General features: G+C 36.6%; 2 protein-coding genes across 2 annotated transcripts in view; both read left to right on the forward strand.

The window, feature by feature from the left end:
* The first annotated feature begins 1225 nt into the window (after positions 1-1225).
* Positions 1226-16834, forward strand: dis3l2 (DIS3 like 3'-5' exoribonuclease 2). Its single transcript, XM_030159698.1, has 21 exons — positions 1226-1326; positions 1903-2676; positions 2785-2915; positions 3043-3096; positions 3239-3340; positions 3472-3649; positions 4114-4163; positions 4876-5105; positions 5195-5368; positions 6495-6574; positions 7307-7419; positions 7502-7609; positions 8369-8602; positions 9307-9386; positions 9579-9762; positions 11297-11383; positions 12002-12149; positions 12868-12998; positions 13085-13189; positions 13583-13690; positions 14804-16834. The coding sequence occupies exons 2-21, from the start codon at positions 1926-1928 to the stop codon at positions 14903-14905; spliced, it is 3150 nt and encodes a 1049-aa protein (XP_030015558.1). The 5' UTR covers positions 1226-1326; positions 1903-1925; the 3' UTR covers positions 14906-16834.
* Positions 16835-18316: 1482 nt separating this feature from the next.
* LOC115436775 (unconventional myosin-VIIb-like) overlaps positions 18317-25605 on the forward strand; it is a 54098-nt gene continuing 46809 nt past the window's right edge. Inside the window, exons 1-7 of the mRNA XM_030159697.1 lie at positions 18317-18347; positions 19420-19521; positions 19596-19748; positions 21845-21913; positions 22013-22128; positions 22218-22345; positions 24292-24434. Of these exons, the coding sequence (XP_030015557.1) occupies positions 18336-18347; positions 19420-19521; positions 19596-19748; positions 21845-21913; positions 22013-22128; positions 22218-22345; positions 24292-24434 (723 nt within the window). The 5' untranslated portion in view covers positions 18317-18335. The remainder of the gene's footprint in view (positions 18348-19419; positions 19522-19595; positions 19749-21844; positions 21914-22012; positions 22129-22217; positions 22346-24291; positions 24435-25605) is intronic.

A 25605-nucleotide genomic window follows, 5' to 3' on the forward strand; every position in this document is an offset into this window, starting at 1 on the left:
AGAACTCATTTGCATGTAAAATTTCACTCAAAAATATATCACATTCATCACTTTTTGGTCCTCCAAAGTCTCCATGAGGCTTTATTCACAGCTTCAGGACCATGTTTGAGACAAGTCCCAGGTAAGGATGACTAAATATGTGTGCTGGTGTGGAATAAAAGGAAACAGTGGTGAGAATTGGTCTTTAATTATAACATGTACAACAGTATATGATATCACAATCATATTTTTTGCACACTTATTTCTGTATATTTCTTTTACTTACCATATTGATAGTATTATAGTATAGTATAGCTGTTCAAATTGTGCTTTAATAGGTATATTTTGCATGTGAGTGTAATTAGAGCTTTGTATGTGTGTGTGTGTGTGTGTGTGTGTGTGTGTGTGTGTGTGTGTGTGTGTGTGTGTGTGTGTGTGTAGTGCTGATAATTTCTTTACTGCTACTTTTTATTATACTTGCGCGGAACAACTGTAGCACACAACAATTTCCCCTGGGATTAATAAAGTATCTGGATTCTAATTCTGATGATGATTTTCTAACTTAAGAAAGAAAATAAATAAATAAATAAATAGACAAACAAACAAACACAACAGACTCTTGGGAAACCAGTTAGACCTTGGGTATGTGAAGGACTTAACAAATAACACTCAGAACAAGTAAATATAGTAAATGCAAATTAAAGTTTCACAGTTATTATTGTATAATGTGATTAGATGTTTTTTTATAGCTGGTATCTGAGTTGAAATGTGAAAACACACATAAACTGAAAAATCAAAAATCAGGAGTTGATAACAACTAGTAACTGTTTCAATCTTAACCCTGGCCTTTTCACTCAACTGAGCAGTTATGGAATACACAACTGATGCTTATCTCCATGAAATAACCCCTGTTATTTGTACAGCAGTAGTGGATGGAAAGGAGAGTAAATTCTCTTTTTCTTCTGGTAATTTTCCTGAAACTTCTGATAAATTCTTCAAAAATGTCTGTTTTAGTAAAGTCAGAATGAATTCCACTATCTATGTGAGTTTGGAAATAAGAATTATGTAAACTTCCACAGCAAAATATAGTCAGACTATAATTTAAGTAGTTTTTATTATATTTCGCAGAACTTAGCAAACGTTGAATAGGCTACTCGACTGTGTAAATATACTTAATTTTCCCCATTTGTCTCAATCTGTGCACTAATAAATATGTTAATTTTCATATTTCCGACAGCACGGAAAGGCACCACGGCGTAACTGTTCATGACGATTAGGAAGTGAATGTATCAGCTAGCATTTTGCTCTAAACACCTGAGTTACATAACTGACACCGTGGTCAATAAGGTAAGTTAATGTTATTTCTTAATTTTTACACTCTTCCCCATTCATGTCTAGATAGAAAATGGATTAAATTAAAGTCGCGGTTGGCTGTTTTACTGGCATTTAACAGAAAACTGCCTCCCTTTGCTAATTAGCACCGCTAGCCGTCACTGTGTCAGGTTAGCATTGTTAGCTGTTGTTGTTTAGCTAAGGTTAAATGGTATTCGTTACTTTTGTTTTCGAGGAGATGAAACCGCAAATAACGAGAGGATACATCATCTTGCATCTTACTCCAGAGGCGTCTGTAACAAGAAATGTAACTTCACTTAAGATTAACTTAGTGAACTTAAGCTAAGGCTAGCTCTGGTGGTGTTAGTCATTGTACCAAACCATGTGATATGATGTAAACTGAGCAGACTACAGAGCAACAAGTCAGCTATTGAAGACTCGTGTTGAATTACTGGTTGAACTAGTGTTGAATAACGACTTCTTTACGTAATAGGAACCTTGGTAAATTTACATCACGATTGTAAACAAGTTGTCTTTACTTCATTTCTAGGTGTTGAACTGTACCATTCACACTGCCTCTTCTTTTTTCAGAAACATCTTTTGAAGAGTGCAGTATGGATTCTCCTGGGCAATCCAAGAGGCTAAATCGAGAGGCAAACCGTGCCCAGACTAAGTCAAATGCCCCCCTTCAGAAAGATGCCTATGCCAGACTTCTTAGTCAGCATCGCAGCAGCAAATTCAGCCAGTATCTGGAACAATATGCAAAGGACCCTTTGGATCAAAGGGAATGCATTGTGCCAAACATAGTGCCCAAAACCCAGAGTGACAGACTGAACATACCATATCGAAGAAGGGATCAAGTGCCTAATGATTTCTCTGATTCAAGTGACTTCTCTCCGTCTTCCCTGAAAATGAGAGGAGAAGAGAGCTCACTGTCTTTGTACATGGAGAAACGAAGCATTCGTAATGCGCAGCAGGACTGTGAAAGGAAACAGGGAGTGTCTGACAGGCAGCGACGGGGGCAGAGGAGAGATACCACCACCAGTCACGATGGGGACATTGAATCTGGAGAGGAGCTCATCGCTTTAAAACCGAATGACTCCAAGAAACACCAGAAGCAGCACAAGAAAAACAAAGATAACAGAGAGATCGTCTCGAATGAAAATGACCCAGCTGCTGGATGCCTAGAGTGTCCAAACAAAACAAGTATAAGTCAACAGGAACAAGACAAAATGAAGAAGTCTAAGAAAAAGAATACAGTAAACCACGCTGAGGACAAGAAAAACAAAGACGGGATGGTAAAATCTGGAGTCGATCCTCAGCTGTCAAAAAACGAGCCTCCTCAAAAGCTTCAGCAAAATCAAGGTAAATTTGTTTTTCAAAGCTCAAATCTCAGTTGTACGCCAAGTACATATGCATGTGTTTTAAATATAAATTCGGTGGGAGTAATATAACTGACTTGTGCCCTTTAAGGTTCAAGTGCCTGTTCTCCTGCTGACAAGAGTAAGAACAAAGGTGGCAGAGGATCAAAAAAACAAGTGTTTGAACCCTACATGACGCTTGAGGAAGTTTCCCATGGCCTCAAAAGAGGAGAGCTCATCCAGGTATAAGTTCATAGGTGATATGTATATCAAATTCAGAATGAAATCATACAAGGGAAAATTTTATATTATTAAGAATTTTATGAAGTAACTCATCAATGAAATTTGACTTTTTTATATTTTCCCACAGGGTACATTAAGAATCAACCCCAAGAAGTACCATGAAGCTTTCATCCCATCCCCTGTAAGTTAGTGGCTTACTTTAACAATGTAGAATTTAATAAATAATGTTTTCCTCTGTAATTTGCGTCTCAGGCTCTGTGAAAGTGCCTCCAAGTTAATCTGTTATAAAAGTCACTGAAAACTCACTGATGGTATGGTTTCAGGATGACACATGGGATATATTTCTAGATGGGATTGTAGCTCGCAACAGGGCTCTGAATGGAGATTCTGTGGTGGTGCAAATCCTACCTCGAGAGCAGTGGAAGGTAAGGTGTCTACTACTACCACTTTATCTGCTCACAGAGAGTAGGCCAACCCCTTGAGAATTAACCTGTCATAGTACTACATTGTACCACACAGTTCTTTTAGCAGCAGATGAAACTTTGTGTTTTTCCAGGTTGTGAGGTCAGACACAGACTGTGAGGGTGCCAGTGAGTCAGAGATCCAGAGGGACCACATGGCTGTAAAAGCACAAAAGAAACCTGAGCAGCTCTCCAGACCTGATGGTACTGTGGAGGACCAGAGCAGTGATCAGGACGAGCTTATCAGCAAACCTCGGAGAGTCACAAACACAGGTATTACATTCATCCAGTACTTGTACGACATAAAGGATTAAAGTTTGTAGATTTGACCTTTGACTGGGGGAACTGGCAAACACGCTACATCTAGGAAGACTAAGGTGTTATAATGATGATGGAGGCAAAGTGTTTGACCAGATATGGGACCCCGTGTTAAAATTTGATTGACTGACCTTGCTGTTTTCTGCATTACATACACTTTTCTTTCTTTTATTTGATATACGATTACAAATTTGTAGCATATTAATTTTTTGTTGTCGGGACTGTGTTGCTGTAAATTCATTGATGTGCATGAGGGGCTGTTTTGTCTTGTTTTTTGTAAAAATGAATAAATGTATATTAAAAAAAATTTGTAGATTTATAGCTAAAGTGTAACTGTGTAATGAAAAAAAGCTAATAATATAATTTTTAATATCTCCTATAATCCTCTTGTCTGATGGAATTTGGGGAACCTCTGAAAGACCCATCAACCACAGGGCCCAACGGAGAAAGGCTCCAGAAGACCGCTAAAGTGAGTCTGCACAAATCCCAGTCTACACACTCACTGACGTTGAGGCACATTCCCTTTACATCTGTGAGAGCTTAGGGCTGTCCCGCAGTCAAATTGTCAAGTAGATGAGGGCTCTTTCGCAGACATTTTTATATTTTGTGTTCTTTAAAAGCTCTCTGTGTAGCCAGAATGTCTGTAGACTCTGCCTGTGGGAAGAATCCATAGTTTATACCTTTGTGGCATTAAATACAGGTTTACTAGGGGAACCAAACATTTACATTAAAATGGTACTTGCCCACTGATTGGCCAGTTAGTCCCTTAAATGTCTTGACCATGATGAAAGTGTGTATATATAAGGTTAAAAGTCCCAAACCTATAATAATTAGAAGCACTTTGACATGATCAGGATAATGTCAGATTTTATAGCTGTCTTTTTCCTGTTCATAACATTTTGGCTGGAGTAGCCTCTTATAATCAGGGTTTACTGATTAGGATGAAGAATGGAAACTTGATTTACATCATAAACATAATCTATTGATCCTATAAATGTGCTGAATAGCATAGAAAATAGGAAAATGAAGCCCAAAATTGATTTCTGATTGTGTTACGCTGTCACACTTGACTAATCCACTACAAAGATTATTTATTTTTACGCTCAGTTTCATAAATGATGTGAAAATACCAGGATCTTCGACTTATAGTTACATCTCTATTATCTCATTCTCTGCCGTAGGTGGTGTATATTGAAGAAAAGAAACACTCCAGAGCTGCGACAGGATTCTTGAAATTCCTGCCTGACAAACGTTTTGCCATGTTCTCCCCCGTCGACCACCGGGTGCCACGGATTAATGTTCCCCTCACTGACTGTCCTCAAGACTTCAGTTCCCGTCCAGGCGACTACACCAACACCTTGTTCATCTGTCGTATCACCAACTGGGCAGTCGACAACAACTTCGCAGAAGGGTGAGTGTTATGTCTGAAACATGACGTGGGAAGTCATTTTAATGGGGAAACCGTGTCACAACTATCCTGTCTCTTCATGTTCCCTCTAGTCGACTTGTAAAGACGCTTGGTCAAGCTGGGGAAATCGAACCAGAGACGGAAGGCATCCTCATGGAATATGAAGTAGACTTTTCTGAGTTCTCAGATGAGGTATTGGACTGCCTTCCCAAGACGTTACCCTGGAGCATCCCACCTGAGGAGATGCGCAGGAGGAGAGATTTGAGGTAGGACAACAAACATTAATCTAATCCATGGATGTCAAACTCCTTTTACTTAAGGGCCCAGTTAGACCTTAAATGGACAGTACCAGTATAATAATAGCAGAATAACTTATAAATGATGACAAGTCCAAATGTTTGCCTTTGTTTTAGTGCAAAAAAGTTAAATTACAGTACAAGAAAGTTTACATTTCCAAACTGTGCTTAAAAATATGAATAACCTGATGGATTAGGTATGTCACACCAGTTCAACCGTCGTTTATCTAAGGCCATGTCTTATGTTCATTTCACCCCTTTTTTTTCCATTTTAACCCTTTTGTATCAATGTTTTTTTCTTTTTTCTTTCTTTTTTTTTTTTTTTTAATATCACAAATGTACACCCCTGCATTCCAGTTCTAGGGAGTTTAGTTCTAAATTTTGTACTGTAAAAATTACCTTTTTTTTGTATTGCTGAGGGTGGATCAATCATCCTTATTTGTATTGTCTGTGGAGTCACGGACTTATCGCTGTGTGATTCAATTATAATTTTCAGTTGAATGGAAGAGAATGGTCAATTGTTATGTGAACCATGGAAATTCCTAATAAAAAGAGAATTGAAAAAAAAAAAAGTATCATATGACCATCCATGAACAACCTGAAGTTTCTTATGAAAAGTGCTATGTTAAGAATGTTATGCCTCAGTTTAGGATTTACACATGTGCATTACAGTGCACATTGCAGTGGATCTACAGGGGTTGGACAAAATAATGGAAACACCTTCTATGATGCCACAATGTTAGGTGTTTCCATTATTTTGTCCAACCCCTGTACAAAGACACGAAACATTTACAAACAGGCATCTTGAACTGAAAAATGGTGGATTTAACTTTATGGTCAAAAAAACTTGTCAAGACTCAGTGACACCCTTGACTGTATGTGTTGCATGTAATTTTTCCACTTTGTAAATTCATCCTGTGGACCACATTGAACCCTTTGGAGGGCCAGTTTTGGCCCGCAGGTCATATGCTCGACGCTGCTGACCTTTAGTCTGCAGCTTATCAGACCACTGACAATTTTAAGATGCCATATTCATGTTTGAATTGTTTGAGATTATACTGATGAGACTTACAAAGCCTTTATTTGTTGTTTTTAGGAAGGAGTGTATCTTCACAATAGACCCATCTACAGCCAGAGATCTGGATGATGCACTGTCCTGTCAACAGCTGCCAGATGGTAAACCTCCTTTGAACTGTGATACTGGAATATGAGATTTTGATCACATCACATGAGCTCATCAGTCATTTCATATCAAAATGAGTGGTGCCAGGTACAACAAACCCCACCCCTCGCACATATTTCACCCATTATAACTAAATGGGAAGATTTTAAAAATTCATGAAAAAAATTTGAACTTTGACCTACTGTTCCCAAAATCTAATGAGATCCATTCTGGGTCACTGGCAAACTTTAATGCCAATGTAGTATGAATTCAACCAACAGTTTTGCCGCTAGAGTGTTAACAAACAAACAAAGCAAACCAAAAACAATACCCCTTGCCTCCCCTTCGGGGGTTAGGGTTAGGGTTACCCAAATGTGTGACAATAAATGTCACACTTATCATCCCATTACAGAAGGAGCCTGACTTTAAGGTACAAGCTCTTCTTATTTTGTTTTGGCTGCTCAGAATCTGCTGACCCTGTCTTGTCTAATATTCACACTCCTCCATGTTGTTTTGCCTCATTTAAAAATTTCTTCAGTCTCATCTAAAAAAATCTCCTTTAAATATTTTTGACATGACAAAATATTTGATGAGCACAGGTGATACTTTTCTATCATCATGATATCCTTATATTACATAGCTCTATGAGGGTTTATGGTTAAAATGAAGGATCTTGAGTTTCTTATAAGTTTTTACTCCCAGGAGCCAGTTCTGTGTGTTTTCCTCATGGTTTATTTCTAATACAGGTAACTTTGAGGTGGGAGTCCACATAGCTGATGTCAGTTATTTTGTGGAGGAGGGCAATGCTTTGGATATCACTGCCAGCAAGAGAGCCACTAGTGTATACCTGGTTCAAAAGGTGAGGTTTTGTTTTTATTTTATGAGAGTGTTGATTCTGTTTTTTCCTCAGTACTCACCTCATGTGTTCTGTCACTTTTTAGGTGATCCCCATGTTGCCCCGACTGCTGTGTGAGGAGCTGTGCAGTCTGAACCCTCTGTCAGACAGACTTACTTTCTCTGTCATTTGGAAAATCACTCCGGAGGGAAAGGTACGTCTTTTTACATTGGGTTCACCTTTCTTTCACCCTTCTTCACATGTTTAATCTATTCTAAATAAATGTAGAACTATTTGATAAAGCTTTGTATGAAAAGGTTGTTAGTTCTGTATCAGGTCAGATTAGACCTCGTCATGGACCAAATTATTCTTCTGTTCAGGGGTGTCAATCATTTTATTTGAGGGGCCACATACAGCACAATGTCATGTGGTCAGATTGCTAAAAAATAATAGCATAATAACCTACCAGTACGTTGACCGTGGGGATCCACAGGTTCTAGATGTGGTTGTTTTTATGCTGTTGCGTATTTGTGCATGCTGTACCGCATCTGTCCAACAGTCACCGCCAAAATGTTTTGGGTATAGCAATGTGATTATAAGGCTATTGTATTCCAAAATGACAAATGTCTCCCAAAATATTGGTCCTATCAACTTGTTGTTTTCGCTAGTCTGTTCCTTGACCAAAAGTATATAAGTATGCCAAACTGCAGCAGTCAGCTCTTTCCAGATTTTGAGTGAATCCCCAGACACACATGCATGCACGAACAGAGGCCACTTGGCTTTTATAATATAGATTAAGACAACTCAATTTGTGTTTGAGTCAAAAAGATAAATTAATTAAAATGTCAACATTGACAAACAACTTACAAAAAAATGAATAACCTGAAATTTAAGACAGTTCACTTCACAGTATTATGCCTCACCTTCAGACCATAGTTCACAGACATCTCTGTTCCTTCATCTCATTGGTCAGATTCTTAGTGAGTGGTTTGGCCGCTCGGTGATCCGCTCCTGCGTGAAGCTGAGTTACGACCACGCCCAGAGCATGATCGAGGCCCCTGACAAGTTGTTTTCAGCTGAAGAATTGCCACCCGTGGACCCTGAACACCCCATTGATGAGATCCACCAGGCCGTGCTCAATCTGCACTCTATTGCCAAAAACCTCAGAGCTCAACGCTTCTCAGGAGGAGCACTCAGACTAGACCAGGTAAAATTTAATCACAGCATACAAATCATAATGATCAGACTTAAAGGAATGGGTTTGTTTGCAACAGGTAAACTTTAGAGTTGTATCACAACCAGTGGATCTGTCAGAATAATCTCAGTATTTCTTGTGCATATTGTTTTGCCTGAATCCATCATGTGAAGAGATAATAAAACTAATAATGATAATGACAGGGTGCTTGCACGGTCTTAAAAAGTATGGAATTTTGAAACACTGTTTTCCAGACCTTGAAAAGTCTGGAATTTTGTGTGAAAGTCTTGATGAAGCATGGAAAAAAGTTTCTCTCATAGTTGAATTTCAGAGTATGCTCAAAGGCATATAATCTTGTAAGATAAGGAATACATAAGGAAAACATAAAAAAATGTGGTATGATTTCGCTAATAGATCGGTACTAGAATGGTTCTGGTGAAACTAGTTTCTGTGATATCCATGCACTTTTGTGATTTTCATATGTTTTGAAAACGTTTGTCAGTAAAACATAATTTACTGCGAATTATGCATCCATTCATTCATATATTTATTAAAGTGAACTTTTCTACTACACACAACAGGTACAATCTCAACTCTCTTCTTTCTGCTGGTCACATCATTATCAGAGGCCACTTTGGTTCATCATTTTTTCTGAATGTCTAACGTTCTAAGTTCTATATGTGACTTTTTTTTTTTTTTTTTAAATGTTCTTTCAGATGAAACTGTCTTTCACCTTGGACAAAGAGAGCATGATGCCTCAAGGCTGTTATGTTTACGAGTACAGAGACAGTAACAAGTGAGTAACACGGCCTCCCCTGAGGAATTAAGGAATCTGTATTTCCTCATTTTCCTCCCAAATTGACTTTTCGTTGACATGACGGATGTGAAACGAGCCTGTGAATCTCTCTAGCGTGCTTCCATATCTGCCCTCCTGTGTTCCCAACTCTCCTCCCTGACCATTCATCTATCATTCTTGGCTGTTTCGCAGGCTGGTGGAGGAGTTCATGTTACTGGCTAACATTGCCACAGCACATCACATCTACAAAAGTTTCCCAGAGTTGGCTCTACTCAGATGTCACCCTCCACCGAAAACCAGGTTGGTGGATGAGCTGCAGGAGCTGTGTGACCAGCTGGGCATTAACGTTGACCTGTCGTCTGCAGGAGCACTGAATGTACGTACTCAGTTTAATGTAATATAGCTCAGTGTTGTGAGCTTTTCTTCAGATGATTAAATTCATAATTCATGTATCCCATGTGATCGTGCCAAACATTAGTCACACAAGTTAATGGTGGAATTACTCAGTGGTTGAACTTCACTGCTGTAAAAGATAGAGGGTCGATGTTTGACTTGAGGCTCATTTATGCTCTACGTTAAAGACGGATACAGACGGAGTGTTCTGTCTGTTCTCTGTGTACATTACATGCGTAATTCTGTCCATTCTCCGGGAGCTTGAGGTTGCATACCAAGATGGGAAATACAGAGCAGTACCACCGAGAACTGTGGAGGCAGTGTTGAGACTTGAAGAGAATAATTTCCAGAAATAGTGGAACTTTTCAGAGAGCAACTGTGCGATTTTAGTGAAAAACTACCGACATTTATGACAGCTACCCTTCAATGTCAACATTAGTATCCACATTAGTAATACTTCCTCTGTCGTCGCCATATTTGTTATTATTGACTGTCTTCTTTTTTTCTTCTCAAAAAACTTTACTCTTCTTCATGGTATTTGACCAGTATATTGATCAAGAGTGGCGCCCTCTGGTGGATTGATTGAGAAATGCTTATTACAGTGCACTGGATGCATAGAATGATGAAGGCAGTGATGAATAGCAATGTTAGAAACAGACGTACCCATTTACGTACATAAAGCAAACGTCAATGAGCCTTTATGAATGGCTGTGCAAGAGGTAGAGCAGGTTGTCTAATAACTGGAGGGTTGGTGGTTCGAATCCCGCTCTTTCCTAGTCATGAGCTGGTGTGACCTTGGGCAAGGCACTTCACCCCCCCCAGTATGTGATTGTGAGAGTAAATGAATAATGGATCCAATGTAAGCAGTTTGAGTACGCAAATAGAAAAGTGCTATATAAATCACATTTTTTTAGTAGTAGTAGTAGTAGTAGTAGTAGTAGTAGTAGTAGTAGTAGTAGTAGTAGTAGTAGTAGTAGTAGTAGTAGTAGTGTTGTACTGAAAATCACAAAGAAATGCAGAAGCCTCTATATAAGTGTATTGAGGTACTAACATCCTGTCATTCTCTGTTAAGAGGCTGAGCGGGCATATTTTGAATCAGTGGCAAAAGGGTAAAAAAAACACTGAAAGAGGGTTTAGTGTTGGGTTATGGATGTCCAGAGCCAAAGAGACGGCTCTACCGATTTCAACCCAAATGATAAACATCTGTTGTTTTTGACCTGAAAGTTGGGCAGTGCTCTCCACCATTATGAGCAAAACACCAAATGAGAGAACATCTTCTTGAAGACTAGTGTTCACAGACCTTTAGAAATTATATAAGGGAGAATCGAAGCTGTTATGGCAACATGTGGTGGACAAACACTTTACTAAGACACTTTTTCCTATAATTTACCACCTCTGTGTAGTGTGTTGTACCATTTTGTAGCCATTTCCCTCTTCCGAGTAAATCATGACGCAGAAAAAAACCTCAAATAGCACTAAAATATGTACTAATCAGTGCCTACTTTTTCAACTTGCAGAAGAGTCTCAATACCATCCTTGGCAACGATGAGTACTCCAGTGCCAGAAAAGAAGTTCTCACCCACATGTGCTCCAGACCCATGCAGGTAAGAACTAAAGAACCAATAAAGAATTTGTGCACTGTTGTTGTTTTTTGTTTTTTGTTTTTTTTACCTCCGCCAAGGAGGTTATGTTTTTGCCAGGGTTTGTTTGTTTGTTTGTCTGTCCGTTAGTGTGCAACATAACTCAAAAAGTTATGGACAGATTTTGATGAAATTTTCAGGGTTTGTTGGAAATGGGATAAGGAAGAAATGATTAAATTTTGGTGGTGATCGGGGTGGGGGGGCCCACGGGGGGGGGCGCAGACCAGAAAATTTCATCAAAATCTGTCCGTAACTTTTTGAGTTATGTTGCACACTAACGGACAGACAGACAGACAAACAGACAGACAGACAAACAAACCCTGGCAAAAACATAACCTCCTTGGCGTGGGGGGGCCCACGGGGGGGGGGCACTGATCAGCCTTGGCAGAGGTCTGCGCTCTCCGAGTGCTTCTAGTTTTTTTTTTTTTGTTTTTTTTTTTAACTATATTTAATTTTTTTTTTTTTTTTTTTTTTTTTTTTTGCTAGAAACCTGTAACACCCTTTGTAATGTAACAGTTCTTGTCTTTTAAACAAAAAAAGGTTGGATTTCTGTAATAAATGTGGGTTATTGGTGTTTTCCAGATGGCGTTGTACTTCTGCACTGGTGTTGTAAAGGACGAACTGCATTTTAAACACTACGCCCTCAACGTTCCTCTCTACACACACTTCACTTCACCAATCAGACGCTACCCTGACATTATTGTCCACCGGCTGCTGGCTTCTTCACTCCGTATGTACATTTTTTTTTTTTTGCAAAGAACACATGAATACACACATTTAATACATAAACAAAACTGAACTTGAATTGGGCTGGACCCTGTGCAATAATGCGAATTGGACTGCTTTAATATTAAAAATGGGCAAAATCCAAAACATGTAATGATGGTGATGTATGTTGGATATATTGTTGGTAATAATGTAATTAAAAATGATAGATGTTTGTTTCAAATACTATTAGCAACCTGTAAAGAGGCTATTACCAAAAAATGGTGCAGTTTAGAACCACCTACAACTAACGACTGGTTACAAATTGTGGATGGAATATTTGAGATGGAGATTCTGACCCATACATTGAGGACTCAAGAAGACCAGTGTCATGATAAATGGGAGAAATGAACAATTTTCATTTCAGTGTCACATTACTAAAACCAATTGTTAGTCACAAAGGTTTTTTAGGGTCAATGTGTCCCAAATGTCCCTTATGTTTGTACTGTACAGAATTCAAACAATAAAAATAAAGTAAAAAAAAAAAAAAGCCAAAATCCTTCAATTATCACTTTATTTTATAGCATATTGTGACTGATGTCTTGTATGAAGAGACAGAGGGCACATTAATTTCTCTAAATAGAATAGAACTTGAGGGGAACACGGCTATAATTGCATGACCGTATATGTCTGAATGATGTGTAAACCTTTGCTTACTAATGTGTGCTCATTTGTTTGTGCAGGTTGTGGGCCTCAGTTAGGACTAACAACTGAACAAGTCCAGAAACAAGCATCTCACTGTAATGACAGGAAGACTGTGTCCAAGAGGGTTCAGGAGCTCAGCACTGACCTGTACTTTGGAGTGTTTGTAAAGGTTAGCAGATGTAGGTGGATTTCAATCCAAAGCTACTATTCCACATGTGCAGATGTTCAGTGTTTTTCTCGGTCTGTTCTCTGTAGGAGTGTGGTCCTCTGGATTCTGAGGCCATGGTCATGGGGGTCCTGGATCAGTCCTTCGATGTGCTCATTCTTCGCTACGGAGTGCAGAAGCGCATTTACTGCAAGGTCAGCCACAACACAGTCTAGGTGTTTTTGGTTTTTAATCTCACTGTTAGTGGTTCCCTCTTATCTAATAAATTCTATGCATAATCAAATATTTTAATGTGCGCTGCTTTTATTTTTATTTTATTGTATTTCTCTCAAATTTCATTTTATTTCTTGATGTATAATCAAATCTTAATGTATTTTAATATTGTATTTTTTCAATCAGTGTGAAGCACTTTGGGCTACAATTTCTGTATGAAAGGTGCTATACAAATAAAGTTTATTATTATTATTTATTAATAACATAATTACAACAGAAAACGGTCAAAATAAAACCTTCCAACAAGGCAGCATCATCAAGCTGACAGGTAAAGTTGATTTAAAATGGTAAAAACTATTTTTTTCATCCTCCAGAATTTAGAGCCAGACCTTAACAATTTTCATCATCGTAAAGTGGGGAAGACATCAGAACTCACTCTGGTGTGGAAACCAAAAGACCTGGACGAACCTCCAGTAGAACAGGTAATAATGTTTTAAGGTCATTAAACCCTGAGGGGACTTTTAACAAATGATGGTCTGTAAAAATATCAGAGAAAAGATCCACTTCCATTTTAAAGGATTTTTTTTTTTTTTATAGCTGTCACATTTTGAGCATGTTTCTTCCCACATGATCGTCAGCTGCTTAAATATTTCTTAAATAATATCTTAAATAGTAATATTTAATGTTATGTAAAATCAAGTTATAGGTTAGACTAAGAGCCACTTATGATGTTAATGGCCTCTGAGCAGGTTTTTCCAAATCTTATTTAGAAATAAACAGTATGGCACATAATTTAGAAGTATGAAAATGACTAATTAAAATGAGATTCTCAGTTGTACTATATGTATTATAATTATAAATACGGTTTTGATAAATAGACCAAACAGTTTGCCATGGTAAGTTTCATCAAGCAATTAAATTTACACATAATCCTGATACTCAGTCACTTTGCTGTATTCCATTACAGTAAATATACATGTAACATATCCGTAGGGTCTAGATGTGGTAGTTTTTATGCTGTTGTGTATTCGTGCATGCTGTACCGCATTTGTCCAGCAGTCACCGCCAAAGCACTCTGAGTATAGCAATGTGATTGATTCCAATATTACTATTATCTCCCAAAATATTGGTCCTATCAACTTGCCGTTTTCACAAGTCTGTTCCTTGACCAAAGATACATAAGTATACCAAACTGCAGCAGTCAGCTCTTTCCAGATTTTGTGTGAATCCCCAGACACGCATACAGATAGACAGACTTTATTTCGAACAGAAGCAGGAAAATTAAATTAAAGTTTCAAGTTCAAGTTTCTTTGTCATATGCGTTCAGGGAACAAGTACCATGGCAATGAAACACAGTGTGCCCTGGCTCTCTCTTGCCCAATATCAAAAAATAAGTAACAAATAAATAACAACAAAAATCAAGAATTCAAGAGTTAAAAGGACACTCCAACATATGGAAATAAATCAACCAAAAAACAGAAAACAAGTGTCACACAAATGTACAGCTATTTCAATGTGGCTCCGTAACAACACATGATAAATAATAAAACACATGAACTTGTTAAACCGCTCCTTAATTGTTATTTTGTCTCCAGGTCATCTCACTCTTCACCTTAGTGGAAGTGCAGCTCAAAGCTGACGGCGGACCCCTGAAGTACACCGCAGTGCTCAAGAAGCCCGATGATGGCGGATCATAAAGGGATGTGCTTCCAAGGACATAAAACTTGAAGGAAAGAGTGAAATTGCACATTTTCTCTGACTAATTCATTGATTTGGCACATTATTCTATAGTAATAGATTTGATTGTTTTTAGTTAAAATCGCTCAGACCTGAGTCGGAGTTGAGCGGAAAGTTCCACTTTGAGTTCTAGTCTGGAATTGAAGGCTCATACCACAGTTTTTTTTTTTTTCTTGTTTTTTTTGTTTTAGTCATCTTAATACAAACTGTTGAATATCAATGTCCAGAGCATCAGTTTTTAGAATTTAACCTGAAACTGTGGTGCCTTCCCTCTTTCTTTGGTCCTTCATTAATTACTCTAATGCATATCAGTCAATACTTTATACTTTAAAGCTTCAGTGTTAGGTATTGAAGTAAGGAAATACTGTCTATGTTGAATTAAAAAAACTGGACCAGAACACTGGGGAGAAGTAGATATCAGGCATCAGCTTTAGAGCTTTCATTAGTGTATGAACTAACTCATGGACAGACAGACTTCCTTTGTCATGATAGTGTCAGTGTGGATTTCCATCTGAATTTTGGCCCAGGTCTGACTGAAGAAACAGCAATGAGTTGATTTTAGCTCTGGATTTATTGATCTAATGAGGTCAGTGTTGGCGCGAGATAACTGTTGTACACAGTCTAATCTGTGAAAACCTAATTTTTAAAAACTATTTTCAGTTGAAGAAATACTATGACTGGCTTCCATATTGTGGACCGAGGACACATTGTTATGTTTATGAAGCAATAGATTATATCAAACTGGAGAACTGTATTTTCGAACTTGCAATAGAGGCTGCTATGGAACTCCAACCTGTCGTATCACAGTTAAACTTAATGTCTTGAACAGTGAAAATGTAGCAGTAGTATCAGGGTAAAAGCTTTGATACCATCAGATTCACAAAGCAAGCAGAAGAATAGCTGTAGGTTGTTATCCATGACTATTAGATTGCTCTCTGTACTGTTTGTATGTACTGTTTTTATCAGGGAAGTCTTTGGATTTTTCTGCGTGGCCAGTCTTGTAGCTCTAGAGCCTCTTCACATTGTTAAAAGTTTAGTTTTCATGTGATTTTAAGCTACTAAAATAAGACCTCATAGATCTAATATATTGTTTTAGTTTATCTAATGTACTTGTATTTAATGTACAAGTCAAGCCAAAGTGTAATATCTTTTCAACTCAGTTTTATTGATTTTACACAACACGGGAATGACTTGAAAGTGGAATGGCTGCTGAATATACACTAGTTGGTGGCCTCGGGATCTTGATGTATTTTATGTTTGCTCATTTGTTTGAGTGCTTCTGGTTGTTTGCTTTTTTTTTTTTTTTTTTAATTCCCAACCTTGATTTGTGCATAAAATGTGAATTTCAAGTTTAATCTAAATAAGTGAATATTCTGCACAGCTGCACATTTTAAAATAACTTTGGGTATATTTTTTTGCTTTATATCTTTATAGTCACTGTGCCTTCCTTCAGTTCTAACTCAGTCTGATGTTGGTTCATGAGTGCCATGTGGTGTGAAAAATTTAGCTGCTATTTTTTTTTTTTTTTTTTTTTTTTAGGTTTTTTAGGCTTTTCTGATTCATTTTTTTTAAGACCACCAGCTAATGTTTTTAAGTTATGCTATTTTACATGGGAATAACTTTAAATCACAGCTTTAAATGTATTTTAAACAGCAAGTGCAAAACAATTGTATTGACTGAGGATGTGTTTCTATGAGTAGTGTTTAAAAAAACAAAAATGTAAATCTAGTCAAGTCAGAGGAAACCTGAGAACGAGCATCTGTCACGTTGTCACGTACAAACTAATTCTGGTATTTAAAGTGCATTTTTACTCTGTTGTACTACCATACACAGCAATAGACAGTTGTGTGTTGTCTCCGGTTAAATAAACTACACACATGAAGTGGACTGTAAAATAATGGCTCACATGTTTGTTTGTTTTTTTTTTCTGTTATACAAGAATTCGGTGACTCCAATTAATGACCTCTAATTCACTCGCACACCACCCTCCTCTGTTTACTTTATAGCAGATAAACAGAGATAATATCTGTGGTACTAGGGAGTGTCTAATTACTCACATACACATCATGAAGTCACTGTGCCACAGTTGATACCCCTACCTGTATTAACTACAAACCCCAGACACACCACACCTTTTGGCAAGGAAATGAAACTTTGGAGATATTACATAAATAGGAAATAAGTAACTCAAAATAAGTAATTTTACTTGATTACAGTAAAATTCAACATGCTTCAATAGGCAAAAACAAAGTAATGTGGGGAAAAAAAAAGACCCCATAACATGCAGTTTTAATTAACTTAACCTTGAGAAGAGTACTATCCAGTAGCACATGTAACAGCAGTTTTAATGGGTTTATGTTTTCCTTTGTTTAACTGCGGATCACGTCAGTTACAGGCAATTTCTTATCAGCGCTGAACACCCTGACGCCAGCACGACTGTCATTTCAGTTAGGTGTGTAGCCAGGACTGTTGTCGAGCGAAATCACACAATCCAATGATAAGGAATGCAGCTGAAATGATAACCGCACACACAATGATCCCCAGCTACTCAAACATGATTAAGTCGTAAGAGTGAGCTGCTCCTCCTCCATTTCAGCCACGTTAGTTTAATCTCATATTTACATCTTTATTGCAGTGATTCTCCGTGAGATGCCCAGCAGTATCTCCTCCGCTGATTTATACTGTCACAGTCCAAAGGCTGAACATAAATTTATTACAACACTCACGGTTTGACCCTCGTGAGTCTCCATCAAGGTTATTTTTATAAAGTGTTTCTTAATATCTCTGTATGAATAAGCCCCAATGCTCTGAAATAGTCTCAAAATATCATTCGAAGGGACTGAATCAAAGTTTTTCCATTTAGAAATATAGACAAGAAAGTGTTTGGATCTTGATGTTATGATGGGAAAATCTCTCCTTAAGGCTTATAAGGGATCAACACAGAAGATGAACCTTCTCACAAGAACGATATGCTCCTCCGCGTAAGTAAAGCAATCAGTTTCTCTTCCACTTCCTTCAGCTCGAGTCGGTTCAAAGTCAAAGTACCATAAAATCAATGTGTCAGTCGTAGGAGAGTCGTCTTTCTTCCTCCGTCATTTTGAGGCGGATTAAAGAAGGTGTCGAGACAAACAGAAGCTCCACAGCGGGTTGAAGAAGGGAAGAAGATCGATGAAGATCAGTGAATAGAAGGAGTTTGAGGTAGGTTTGACTTCAGTGTTTTGTTACTGAATTGTGTTGTGGTGTTATCTAGATACACCTTCACCACTGACCACTGTGGGCTATCGCATTAACAGCACCTCACAACCTTTTACTTCTATTCTCGTCTAACGTTCTTGTAAATAATCTTATGGATTCCTCTGTTTTAAGGAGAAAGAACACTGCAAACTGGTGATGCTGAGAAAGGTAAGAACTTTGGAGTGCTCATTGTGGATGTTATTGCGGGGAATATTATTTACAGGAAAGTCCATGTGTAATTCAGTCGTTCCTGGAAATGTCAGTGATTTCAGTCATTCATTTTAGGTAATGCTGTTAAAGTCATAAAATCTGTATCCCAAAGAGCTGAAATATATATAAAAAAAACAAACTCTGTTAGGTGTTAATCATCTGTTTAACTCATTTTACTTCAGGGGCCACATACAGCAGACCAGACCAGTTAAATATTATAATAACCTTTAAATAATGTGAACGCAAAACTTTTCTGTGTGTTTTACAATGAAAAAAGTAAGATTACATTCTGAAAATGTTTACATCTATAAACTATCCTTTAAAAAATGTGAATAACAGTCAAGGGTGTTGAAATAATTTTTAGTTCAGGGGCCACATACAGAACAATATAATCTGAAGTGGGTCGGACAAGTAAAATACTATCATAATAACCTATAAATAATGACAACTCCAAATTTTTGTCTTTAAGTGTAAAAAAAAAAAACTAAACTAAAATTACATGAAAATGTTTACATCTACAAACTGTTCTTTAAAAAATGTGAATAACATGGACAACCATGAGTAACCTGTGAAATTTTAACAATATTATGCGTCATTTTATCCTTTACACATGTGCATTACAACTTACAGATCACAGTGGATCTACAAATGCACAAAACATTTAATAACAGGCAGAGTATTGTTAAAATTGTACTTATTTTTCTTAAAACATTTCAGGTTGTTCATATTTATTCAGATTACACACATTTTATTATGAAAGGATCATTTGTAATTTTTTTTTACACTAAAAAAAAAGAGGAAAAATTTGGAGTCGTCATGATTTAAAGGTTATAATGAAAGTATTTTATTGGTCTGACCCACTTGAGATCATTTTGCTCTCTCTGTATGTGACCCCTGAACTACAATGATTTCAATACCCTTGACTATTAATATCCTTTCAAAAAGTCATCCCGTGGGCCGGTTTTGGCCCACGGGTCATATATTTAACACCCCTTGTTGAACCCCTGTGTGACTGCCTGTCTCTCTTCAGGGGGAGTGGGTGTGGGTGGAGTCGGACAGCGGGGTGCCCATCGGAGCGCGGGTCAAAGTAACAGCATCTGGTCATCGGTTACTGGTAGATGATGAAGGAAAGGTAAATGAGTCTTCCACAGAATTTGTGTTGCTCACGTTGCACATCATAAAAGTATCATTTTAACACTTGTTCAGGAGCAGAGTCTCTCTCAGGAGCAGGAAACGGCACTCAAAATCATGCACCCGACATCAGTGGAAGGGGTGGAGGACATGATCAAACTCGGAGACATGACGGAGGCCGGCCTCCTCCGAAACCTGCTGCTCCGACACAAACAAGGCAACATCTACGTAAGACGGAAAAACAATCACATCTAAAAACCGACAAATTTACACCTGTCATGAAACTTATTAAAGATATTGCCACTTAAAAATATTCTTTAACTAAGCAAACAGTTTTTTTTTTCTGTAATTGCTTACACACTTGCTGCAGAATTTGACTCTTTGTGTGAAAGTTCAACACACAAGTCAAATAAGACACAACACATTTCCACTGAAGTTGGGACATTGTGTAAAACAAATAAAAACAGAACACACTTTTTAACCTACATTCAATGGACTATACTAAAAGGCAAGATATTGAATGTAAAAATTGAAAACCTTTATTGCATTTATTGAATTTGATGCCTGCAACATGTTCCAAAAGAACTGGGTTTTATTTATGTTTTATGCAATGTCCCAAATTAATTAGAATTGTGGTTGTAATAGAAAAATTTCTGTCAAAATAACTCTGCAGTTGAAGCCACATAAAATGCATAATTTTTTACCAAATCAGCAGCAACACATTTTTAGAATGGTAGAATTATGGGACAGTAATCAATACATTATACTGTGATGTACAGGAAATATAATACAATATATACAGGGTTTGTATGGGTGCTTGAAATCCTTGAAAATACTTGAATTTCAATGTTGTGTTTTCAAGGTCTGAAAAGTGCTTCAATTTTACAACAATAATAAAAATAATAATAATAATAATAATAATACATTTTATTTATAGGCACCTCTCAGGACACCCAAGGTCTCTGTACAAAGTTGTTAAAAATAAATAAAACACAATTAAAATTACACACATACATATATAAAATATAATATTTTAAGTGCTTGCAGTTATAACTCTGTAATGTAGTTTATTTATTTTTAATAGTAACTCTGCCAGGTTAGATGCCAAGCCAAAGCTATATTTGCAGAGAGATGACACATTTTGAAAAATAAAACTTTACGTCAAAAAAATAAATTAGCAGGTGCTCTCAGGTCGACTGCAGGTACATTTTTATCTTAATCTTTGGCTCAGTGCCTGTAGAACGCCGAGTGGCTTCCTCCTTTTTTGGATAAAACTGTGCGTTCTGCTGTAATTTCTAAACTTTTTGCTATTATGGAGTATAATATAATTTTTTTTTTTTAAACTTCTGTTTATAGTTGTTGTTTTTTTTTTAACATATTTATTATATTTATTTTTTAACACAAAGAACATAGTTCCGTTGTTTGATCCAAAAGTTAAACAAATAGACAAACAACATGCCGAACAAACCCGCCTCCCCTGGCACACATTCCCTCCAGATTACGGGAAAGACAAAAATAAATGAATAAACAGTAAATAAATAAGAAAGAGAAGTACAAAATTCCCACTTTAAATGTTACCAAAAAACAGAAACAAAAATAAAAATAATAATAGTAATGATAAATCAAAACTGCTCAGGCACACCAATACTGTATAATACAATACTCAGTCAAGAGAAACATGACAGATTGTACTATTAACATAGATCAGAAAAGGAGTCCACGTCTTTTCAAATGTGTTAGAGGCTCCAGCTAAAATCAATTTAATTTTTTCCAGTTTGAGAAAATACAGTACTTCCTTGATCCATTTTGAGAAGGTTATAATTTTAGATTTTTATAGCATAATACAATGTACAACTCTGTGATTTAAAAAAAAAAAAAAAAAAAAAAAAAAAAAAAAAATAATAATAATAATAATAAGTGTATGTATTCCTGTAGATATGTATTTTACCCCAGTGATAAAGTGCTGTGCTGGAAAAAATTGAAAATGAAACTTAAAAGTGCTTGAATTTGACCTTGAAAAATGTGTACAAACCCTGTGTACATAATAATAATCATGTAAGGTATCATTTACTGCAAACAAAATAATGAGAGTGTGACGTAGTGCATGTAAGAATGGTGTTGTAAACAAATTACAAAGCAGGAAATGTTTTATTTTTGTGCTTGTGTTGAAGCTATGGTTACATAAGTCAAACTGAAGTTCGTGCTTTTGTCTGCGTATTCCCTTTCAGTGTTTAAATAATCAACCAAAAATGGAAAATGCTCTCAGATACCTTCAGATACCCTTTGACCTACTGAATTCAACTTACACTTTATTTGCTCTGCAGACTTACACAGGTTCAGTGTTGGTGGCTGTAAACCCGTACCAGGATTTCCCTTTGTACTCCTCTGACCAGGTAGGGGTCAAACACGGGTTAGAATCCAGGTGATTGTGCTGTAAAGTCACTGATAGCAGGAGGATGACAGTGTTGTGTGTCATGCCCGTTGTCCCACAGGTGAGTTTGTATCGTGGTCGAAAACTGGGTGAACTCCCACCTCACATCTTCGCCATCGCTGAATCCTGCTACTTTAACATGAAACGCCACCTCAAGAACCAGTGCTGCATCATCAGGTGAGAATGATCTACTGTTATCTTATATTTAAAAGAAAAAAAAGATGCTGTTTTTACTTTCCACTCCATTATTCTGTGTTTTGTCTCAGTGGGGAGTCAGGAGCTGGGAAAACGGAGAGCACTAAACTGATCCTGCAGTATTTGGCTGCAGTCAGTGGACAACTGTCAGAACAGCATATAGAACAGCAGATTCTAGAGTCCAACCCAATACTAGAAGGTACGATACTGGCATTTAACCCATAAAGACCCAATGCTACTTTTATGATGGTTTGCAAATTCATTTTTCTTTATATTTAACTTTTCTTAAGTGATGTATTACCATTTATTATAATATCATCCTCTTTTTTTTCATTTTTTCATTGAAACTCAAGTATTTTCCTATATTTAACTCACTGATCATGCAGATGTTCATAAAAACTCACATTAAAGTTGAGGGCTATTAAAATAGAAATAGAGAAAACTGAACAAAAAGTGACTGTTTTTAGCAAAGATATCATTAACTGAACATAACGTATACATTATACATACGTATACATTCAACACTAGAGTGAACTGAAGAGAAGAAAAGGAGTTTTAAAAAAAAGCAAAACAAAACAAAAACTGTCATCCTTTTCTCTCATGTTATATTTCTGGATGCTCCATCTTCATATTAATGCATTAGATACATTATACTATGAAATTAATTATTTTTCTCTCTTACTAAACAATAGCTGAATCATAAAGACATTAACCCATATAGACCCAGCGCTATTTTTGTGGTAGTTCCCAAATTATTTTTTTCTCTATATTTAACCTTTCTTAAGTGATTTGTCAATATTTATTGTGAAATAATCCTCTGTATTTAGCATTTTTTCCAGTAAAAATCAGTCATCGATTTCCAATATTTAATTAGCTGATTATTTAGTGTTCATAAAAGCGCAGATTAAAGTTGAGAATTATTATATAAAAAAAACAGAAAACTGCAGAAAAATTGACATTTCCATCAAATTCTATCATTAACTCAACATAAACCCAGTGTTTAAATCCACTGTCATTGATCCAACTCCATGAGTTTTACTGGTGAATCAGTGTTGTAGAAGATGACGGTGTTTCCATGTTCACTACAGAGCCTCTGAACGTCCAGATGGGTCATGTTTGATGACCATGAAAAGATGACAAACTGTATTTTACACCAATTATTTACATGCATTGATAGGATTAATGGCTCAACAGGTATTAAACAGTTTAGATCAGTAGATGGTTTTGGACACCAGTGGTTATTTGGGTCTTTATGGGTTAATGCACTTGCCTTTATATGCATTAGATTGATCAGGAACTCTCAGGTAAAGAAATGGTTTTGGTCGATTATGGATCTTTGGATCTTCATGGTTATTAAAATCAAATCTTTAAATATTGAGACAAGCTTATGCTGTACATGATGCACCGCTGCCTCATCCAGACTTCAACACTTTTCTTATGGAAAGACGTTAAAACTTCTATTAAGTTCATGAGACCATAGAAAAATCCTAATTCTCTACTAACAAATATGCTTTTAGTTGTTGATGTTAAATTTAGTTTGGATGTTATCATATTATTATGTGTATTCCAAACTTCACCAGTTGATTATTTTTACTGGATTAGGTAGAAATTTGTTCTAATCATCCAAGAAACTCTAGTGATGATTATCTGAAATCAAATGAAGAACATGTGACAGAGGAGTCTCTCATTTTCAGAAATATCTCCCATAGTTTTCACTTTTCATGTATTCATAAATACATGTTACATCTTTAGTTATTTAGTTATGCATAAAAACCTCTTTGTAACATGACTTTAGAGCTGGAAAAGCCACATTCTGACTGCATATTTGCATATAAAGTATGTTAGTAAATAATTGAAACAAGGGTTCCTTGAATTTTCTTTAAAAACTTAATGGGAAAATGTTCGTATAAATTGCTAATTCATAAAAATTATACATATGTTTTTTCAAAACTACATTGGCTCTGCACTATTTACAGCTTTATGGTTTTGCAGCTTTCCATATTTTTTAATAGAAGTTTTCTTGTCATTTTTTTTTTTTTTCAAGAAAATCCATGAACATAAAATAGTTTCAGGTATGTTTGTGTGAACTGATGCAAACTGTTGCATCAGACATAGTGTTTCATCGTCCTGTTCTGCCTCGTACAGCTTTTGGAAATGCTAAAACAGTCCGCAATGACAACTCCAGCCGCTTCGGGAAATACTTGGAGATCTTCTTCACTAAGAATGGAGTGATCGAAGGTGCTCGTGTGGAGCAGTATCTTCTGGAGAAGAGTCGTGTCTGTCATCAGGTGACGCAACTCTACAGACCAACATAGTGCTTTTCATGTTTACACAGAGCAGGTCTTCACTGCTGACCTGTTACACCATGATCACCATCTGTGTCAGGACTTTGTGTAAATAACACACCTTTGCTTTTAATATCATGACAAGCTTTACTTTACTACAGAAGAAAAGTATGAACCCATAAAGACCCAGTGCTACTTATCTGCAATTCCATAAAAAATTTTTTCTGTGTAGCTGACTTTCATTAAAGGGGTCATATTTTGCTAAACCCACTTTTATTAGTCTTTATTGCATTTATTTGTGTATTTGGACCCTAATGGTTCAAAAAGTTTGAATTTGAACCCTCCAGGTGCTCCAAAGCTATCTTTATATTCATTCCGGCAAAAATCAACTGGATTTCTAAAACCTGTTTTAATTCCTGCTTAATTTTTTATGTTTTATAACTAGTTATGTCACGACATTTGCACATATAAGGTCAAGACTTCCAGCAAAAATTTCTCCAAGTACCGAGAAACAGGACAGAGCAGCACAGCCAACAACCTGGAGGGGGTGGGGTGAGAAGTGGCTCATGTGCATTTAAAGGGCCAGCACTCAAAACGACCTTTCTGGTGTCATTACTCAGAAATAGGGTTGAAGATGGACCTGTGGAGTTAAATTAATGAAGAATTCAGACCCAAGCAGAGCCTTTACAATTTATGTAGACCACACGGAAATGTTTTAAAATGCATAATCCCATAAAAAAAAAAAAAAAACACACACACACACACACACATATATATATATATATATATATATATATATAAAAATATGACCCCTTTAAGTAATTTATCACCATTTATTGTAATATTATCTTCTGCATTTTGCAGTTTTTCAGTGAAAGTCAGGTATTTTCCTATATTTAACTTACTAATCATGTAGATGTTTCTAAAAGCTCAGAATAAAAGGTGAAGGTTATTATATCAGAAGTAGAGAAAACTGAAGAAAAAGTGAATTTTTCAGCAAATATATCAATAACTGTACTTAAAACAAGTGTGTCCATCCACTGTCATTGATCCAACTCTATGGGTTTTACCGGTGAATTAGTGTTGTAGAAGATGACAGTGTTTCCATGGTAACTATGGACCCTCTGAATGTCCAAGTGGGTCATAACTGATGACCATGACAAGATGATAAACT

Source organism: Sphaeramia orbicularis, chromosome 17, assembly GCF_902148855.1.
Source record: "Sphaeramia orbicularis chromosome 17, fSphaOr1.1, whole genome shotgun sequence".
In the NCBI taxonomy this organism is placed as follows: domain Eukaryota; kingdom Metazoa; phylum Chordata; class Actinopteri; order Kurtiformes; family Apogonidae; genus Sphaeramia; species Sphaeramia orbicularis.

Coding starts and splice junctions, on each gene's coding strand:
- dis3l2 (XM_030159698.1), top strand. CDS start 1,926: ATGGATTCTCCTGGGCAATCCAAGAGGCTAAATCGAGAGGCAAACCGT. Junction 6,575..7,306: donor CTGTCAACAGCTGCCAGATG/GTAAACCTCCTT, acceptor TTTCTAATACAG/GTAACTTTGAGGTGGGAGTC. Junction 9,763..11,296: donor CGTCTGCAGGAGCACTGAAT/GTACGTACTCAG, acceptor TTCAACTTGCAG/AAGAGTCTCAATACCATCCT.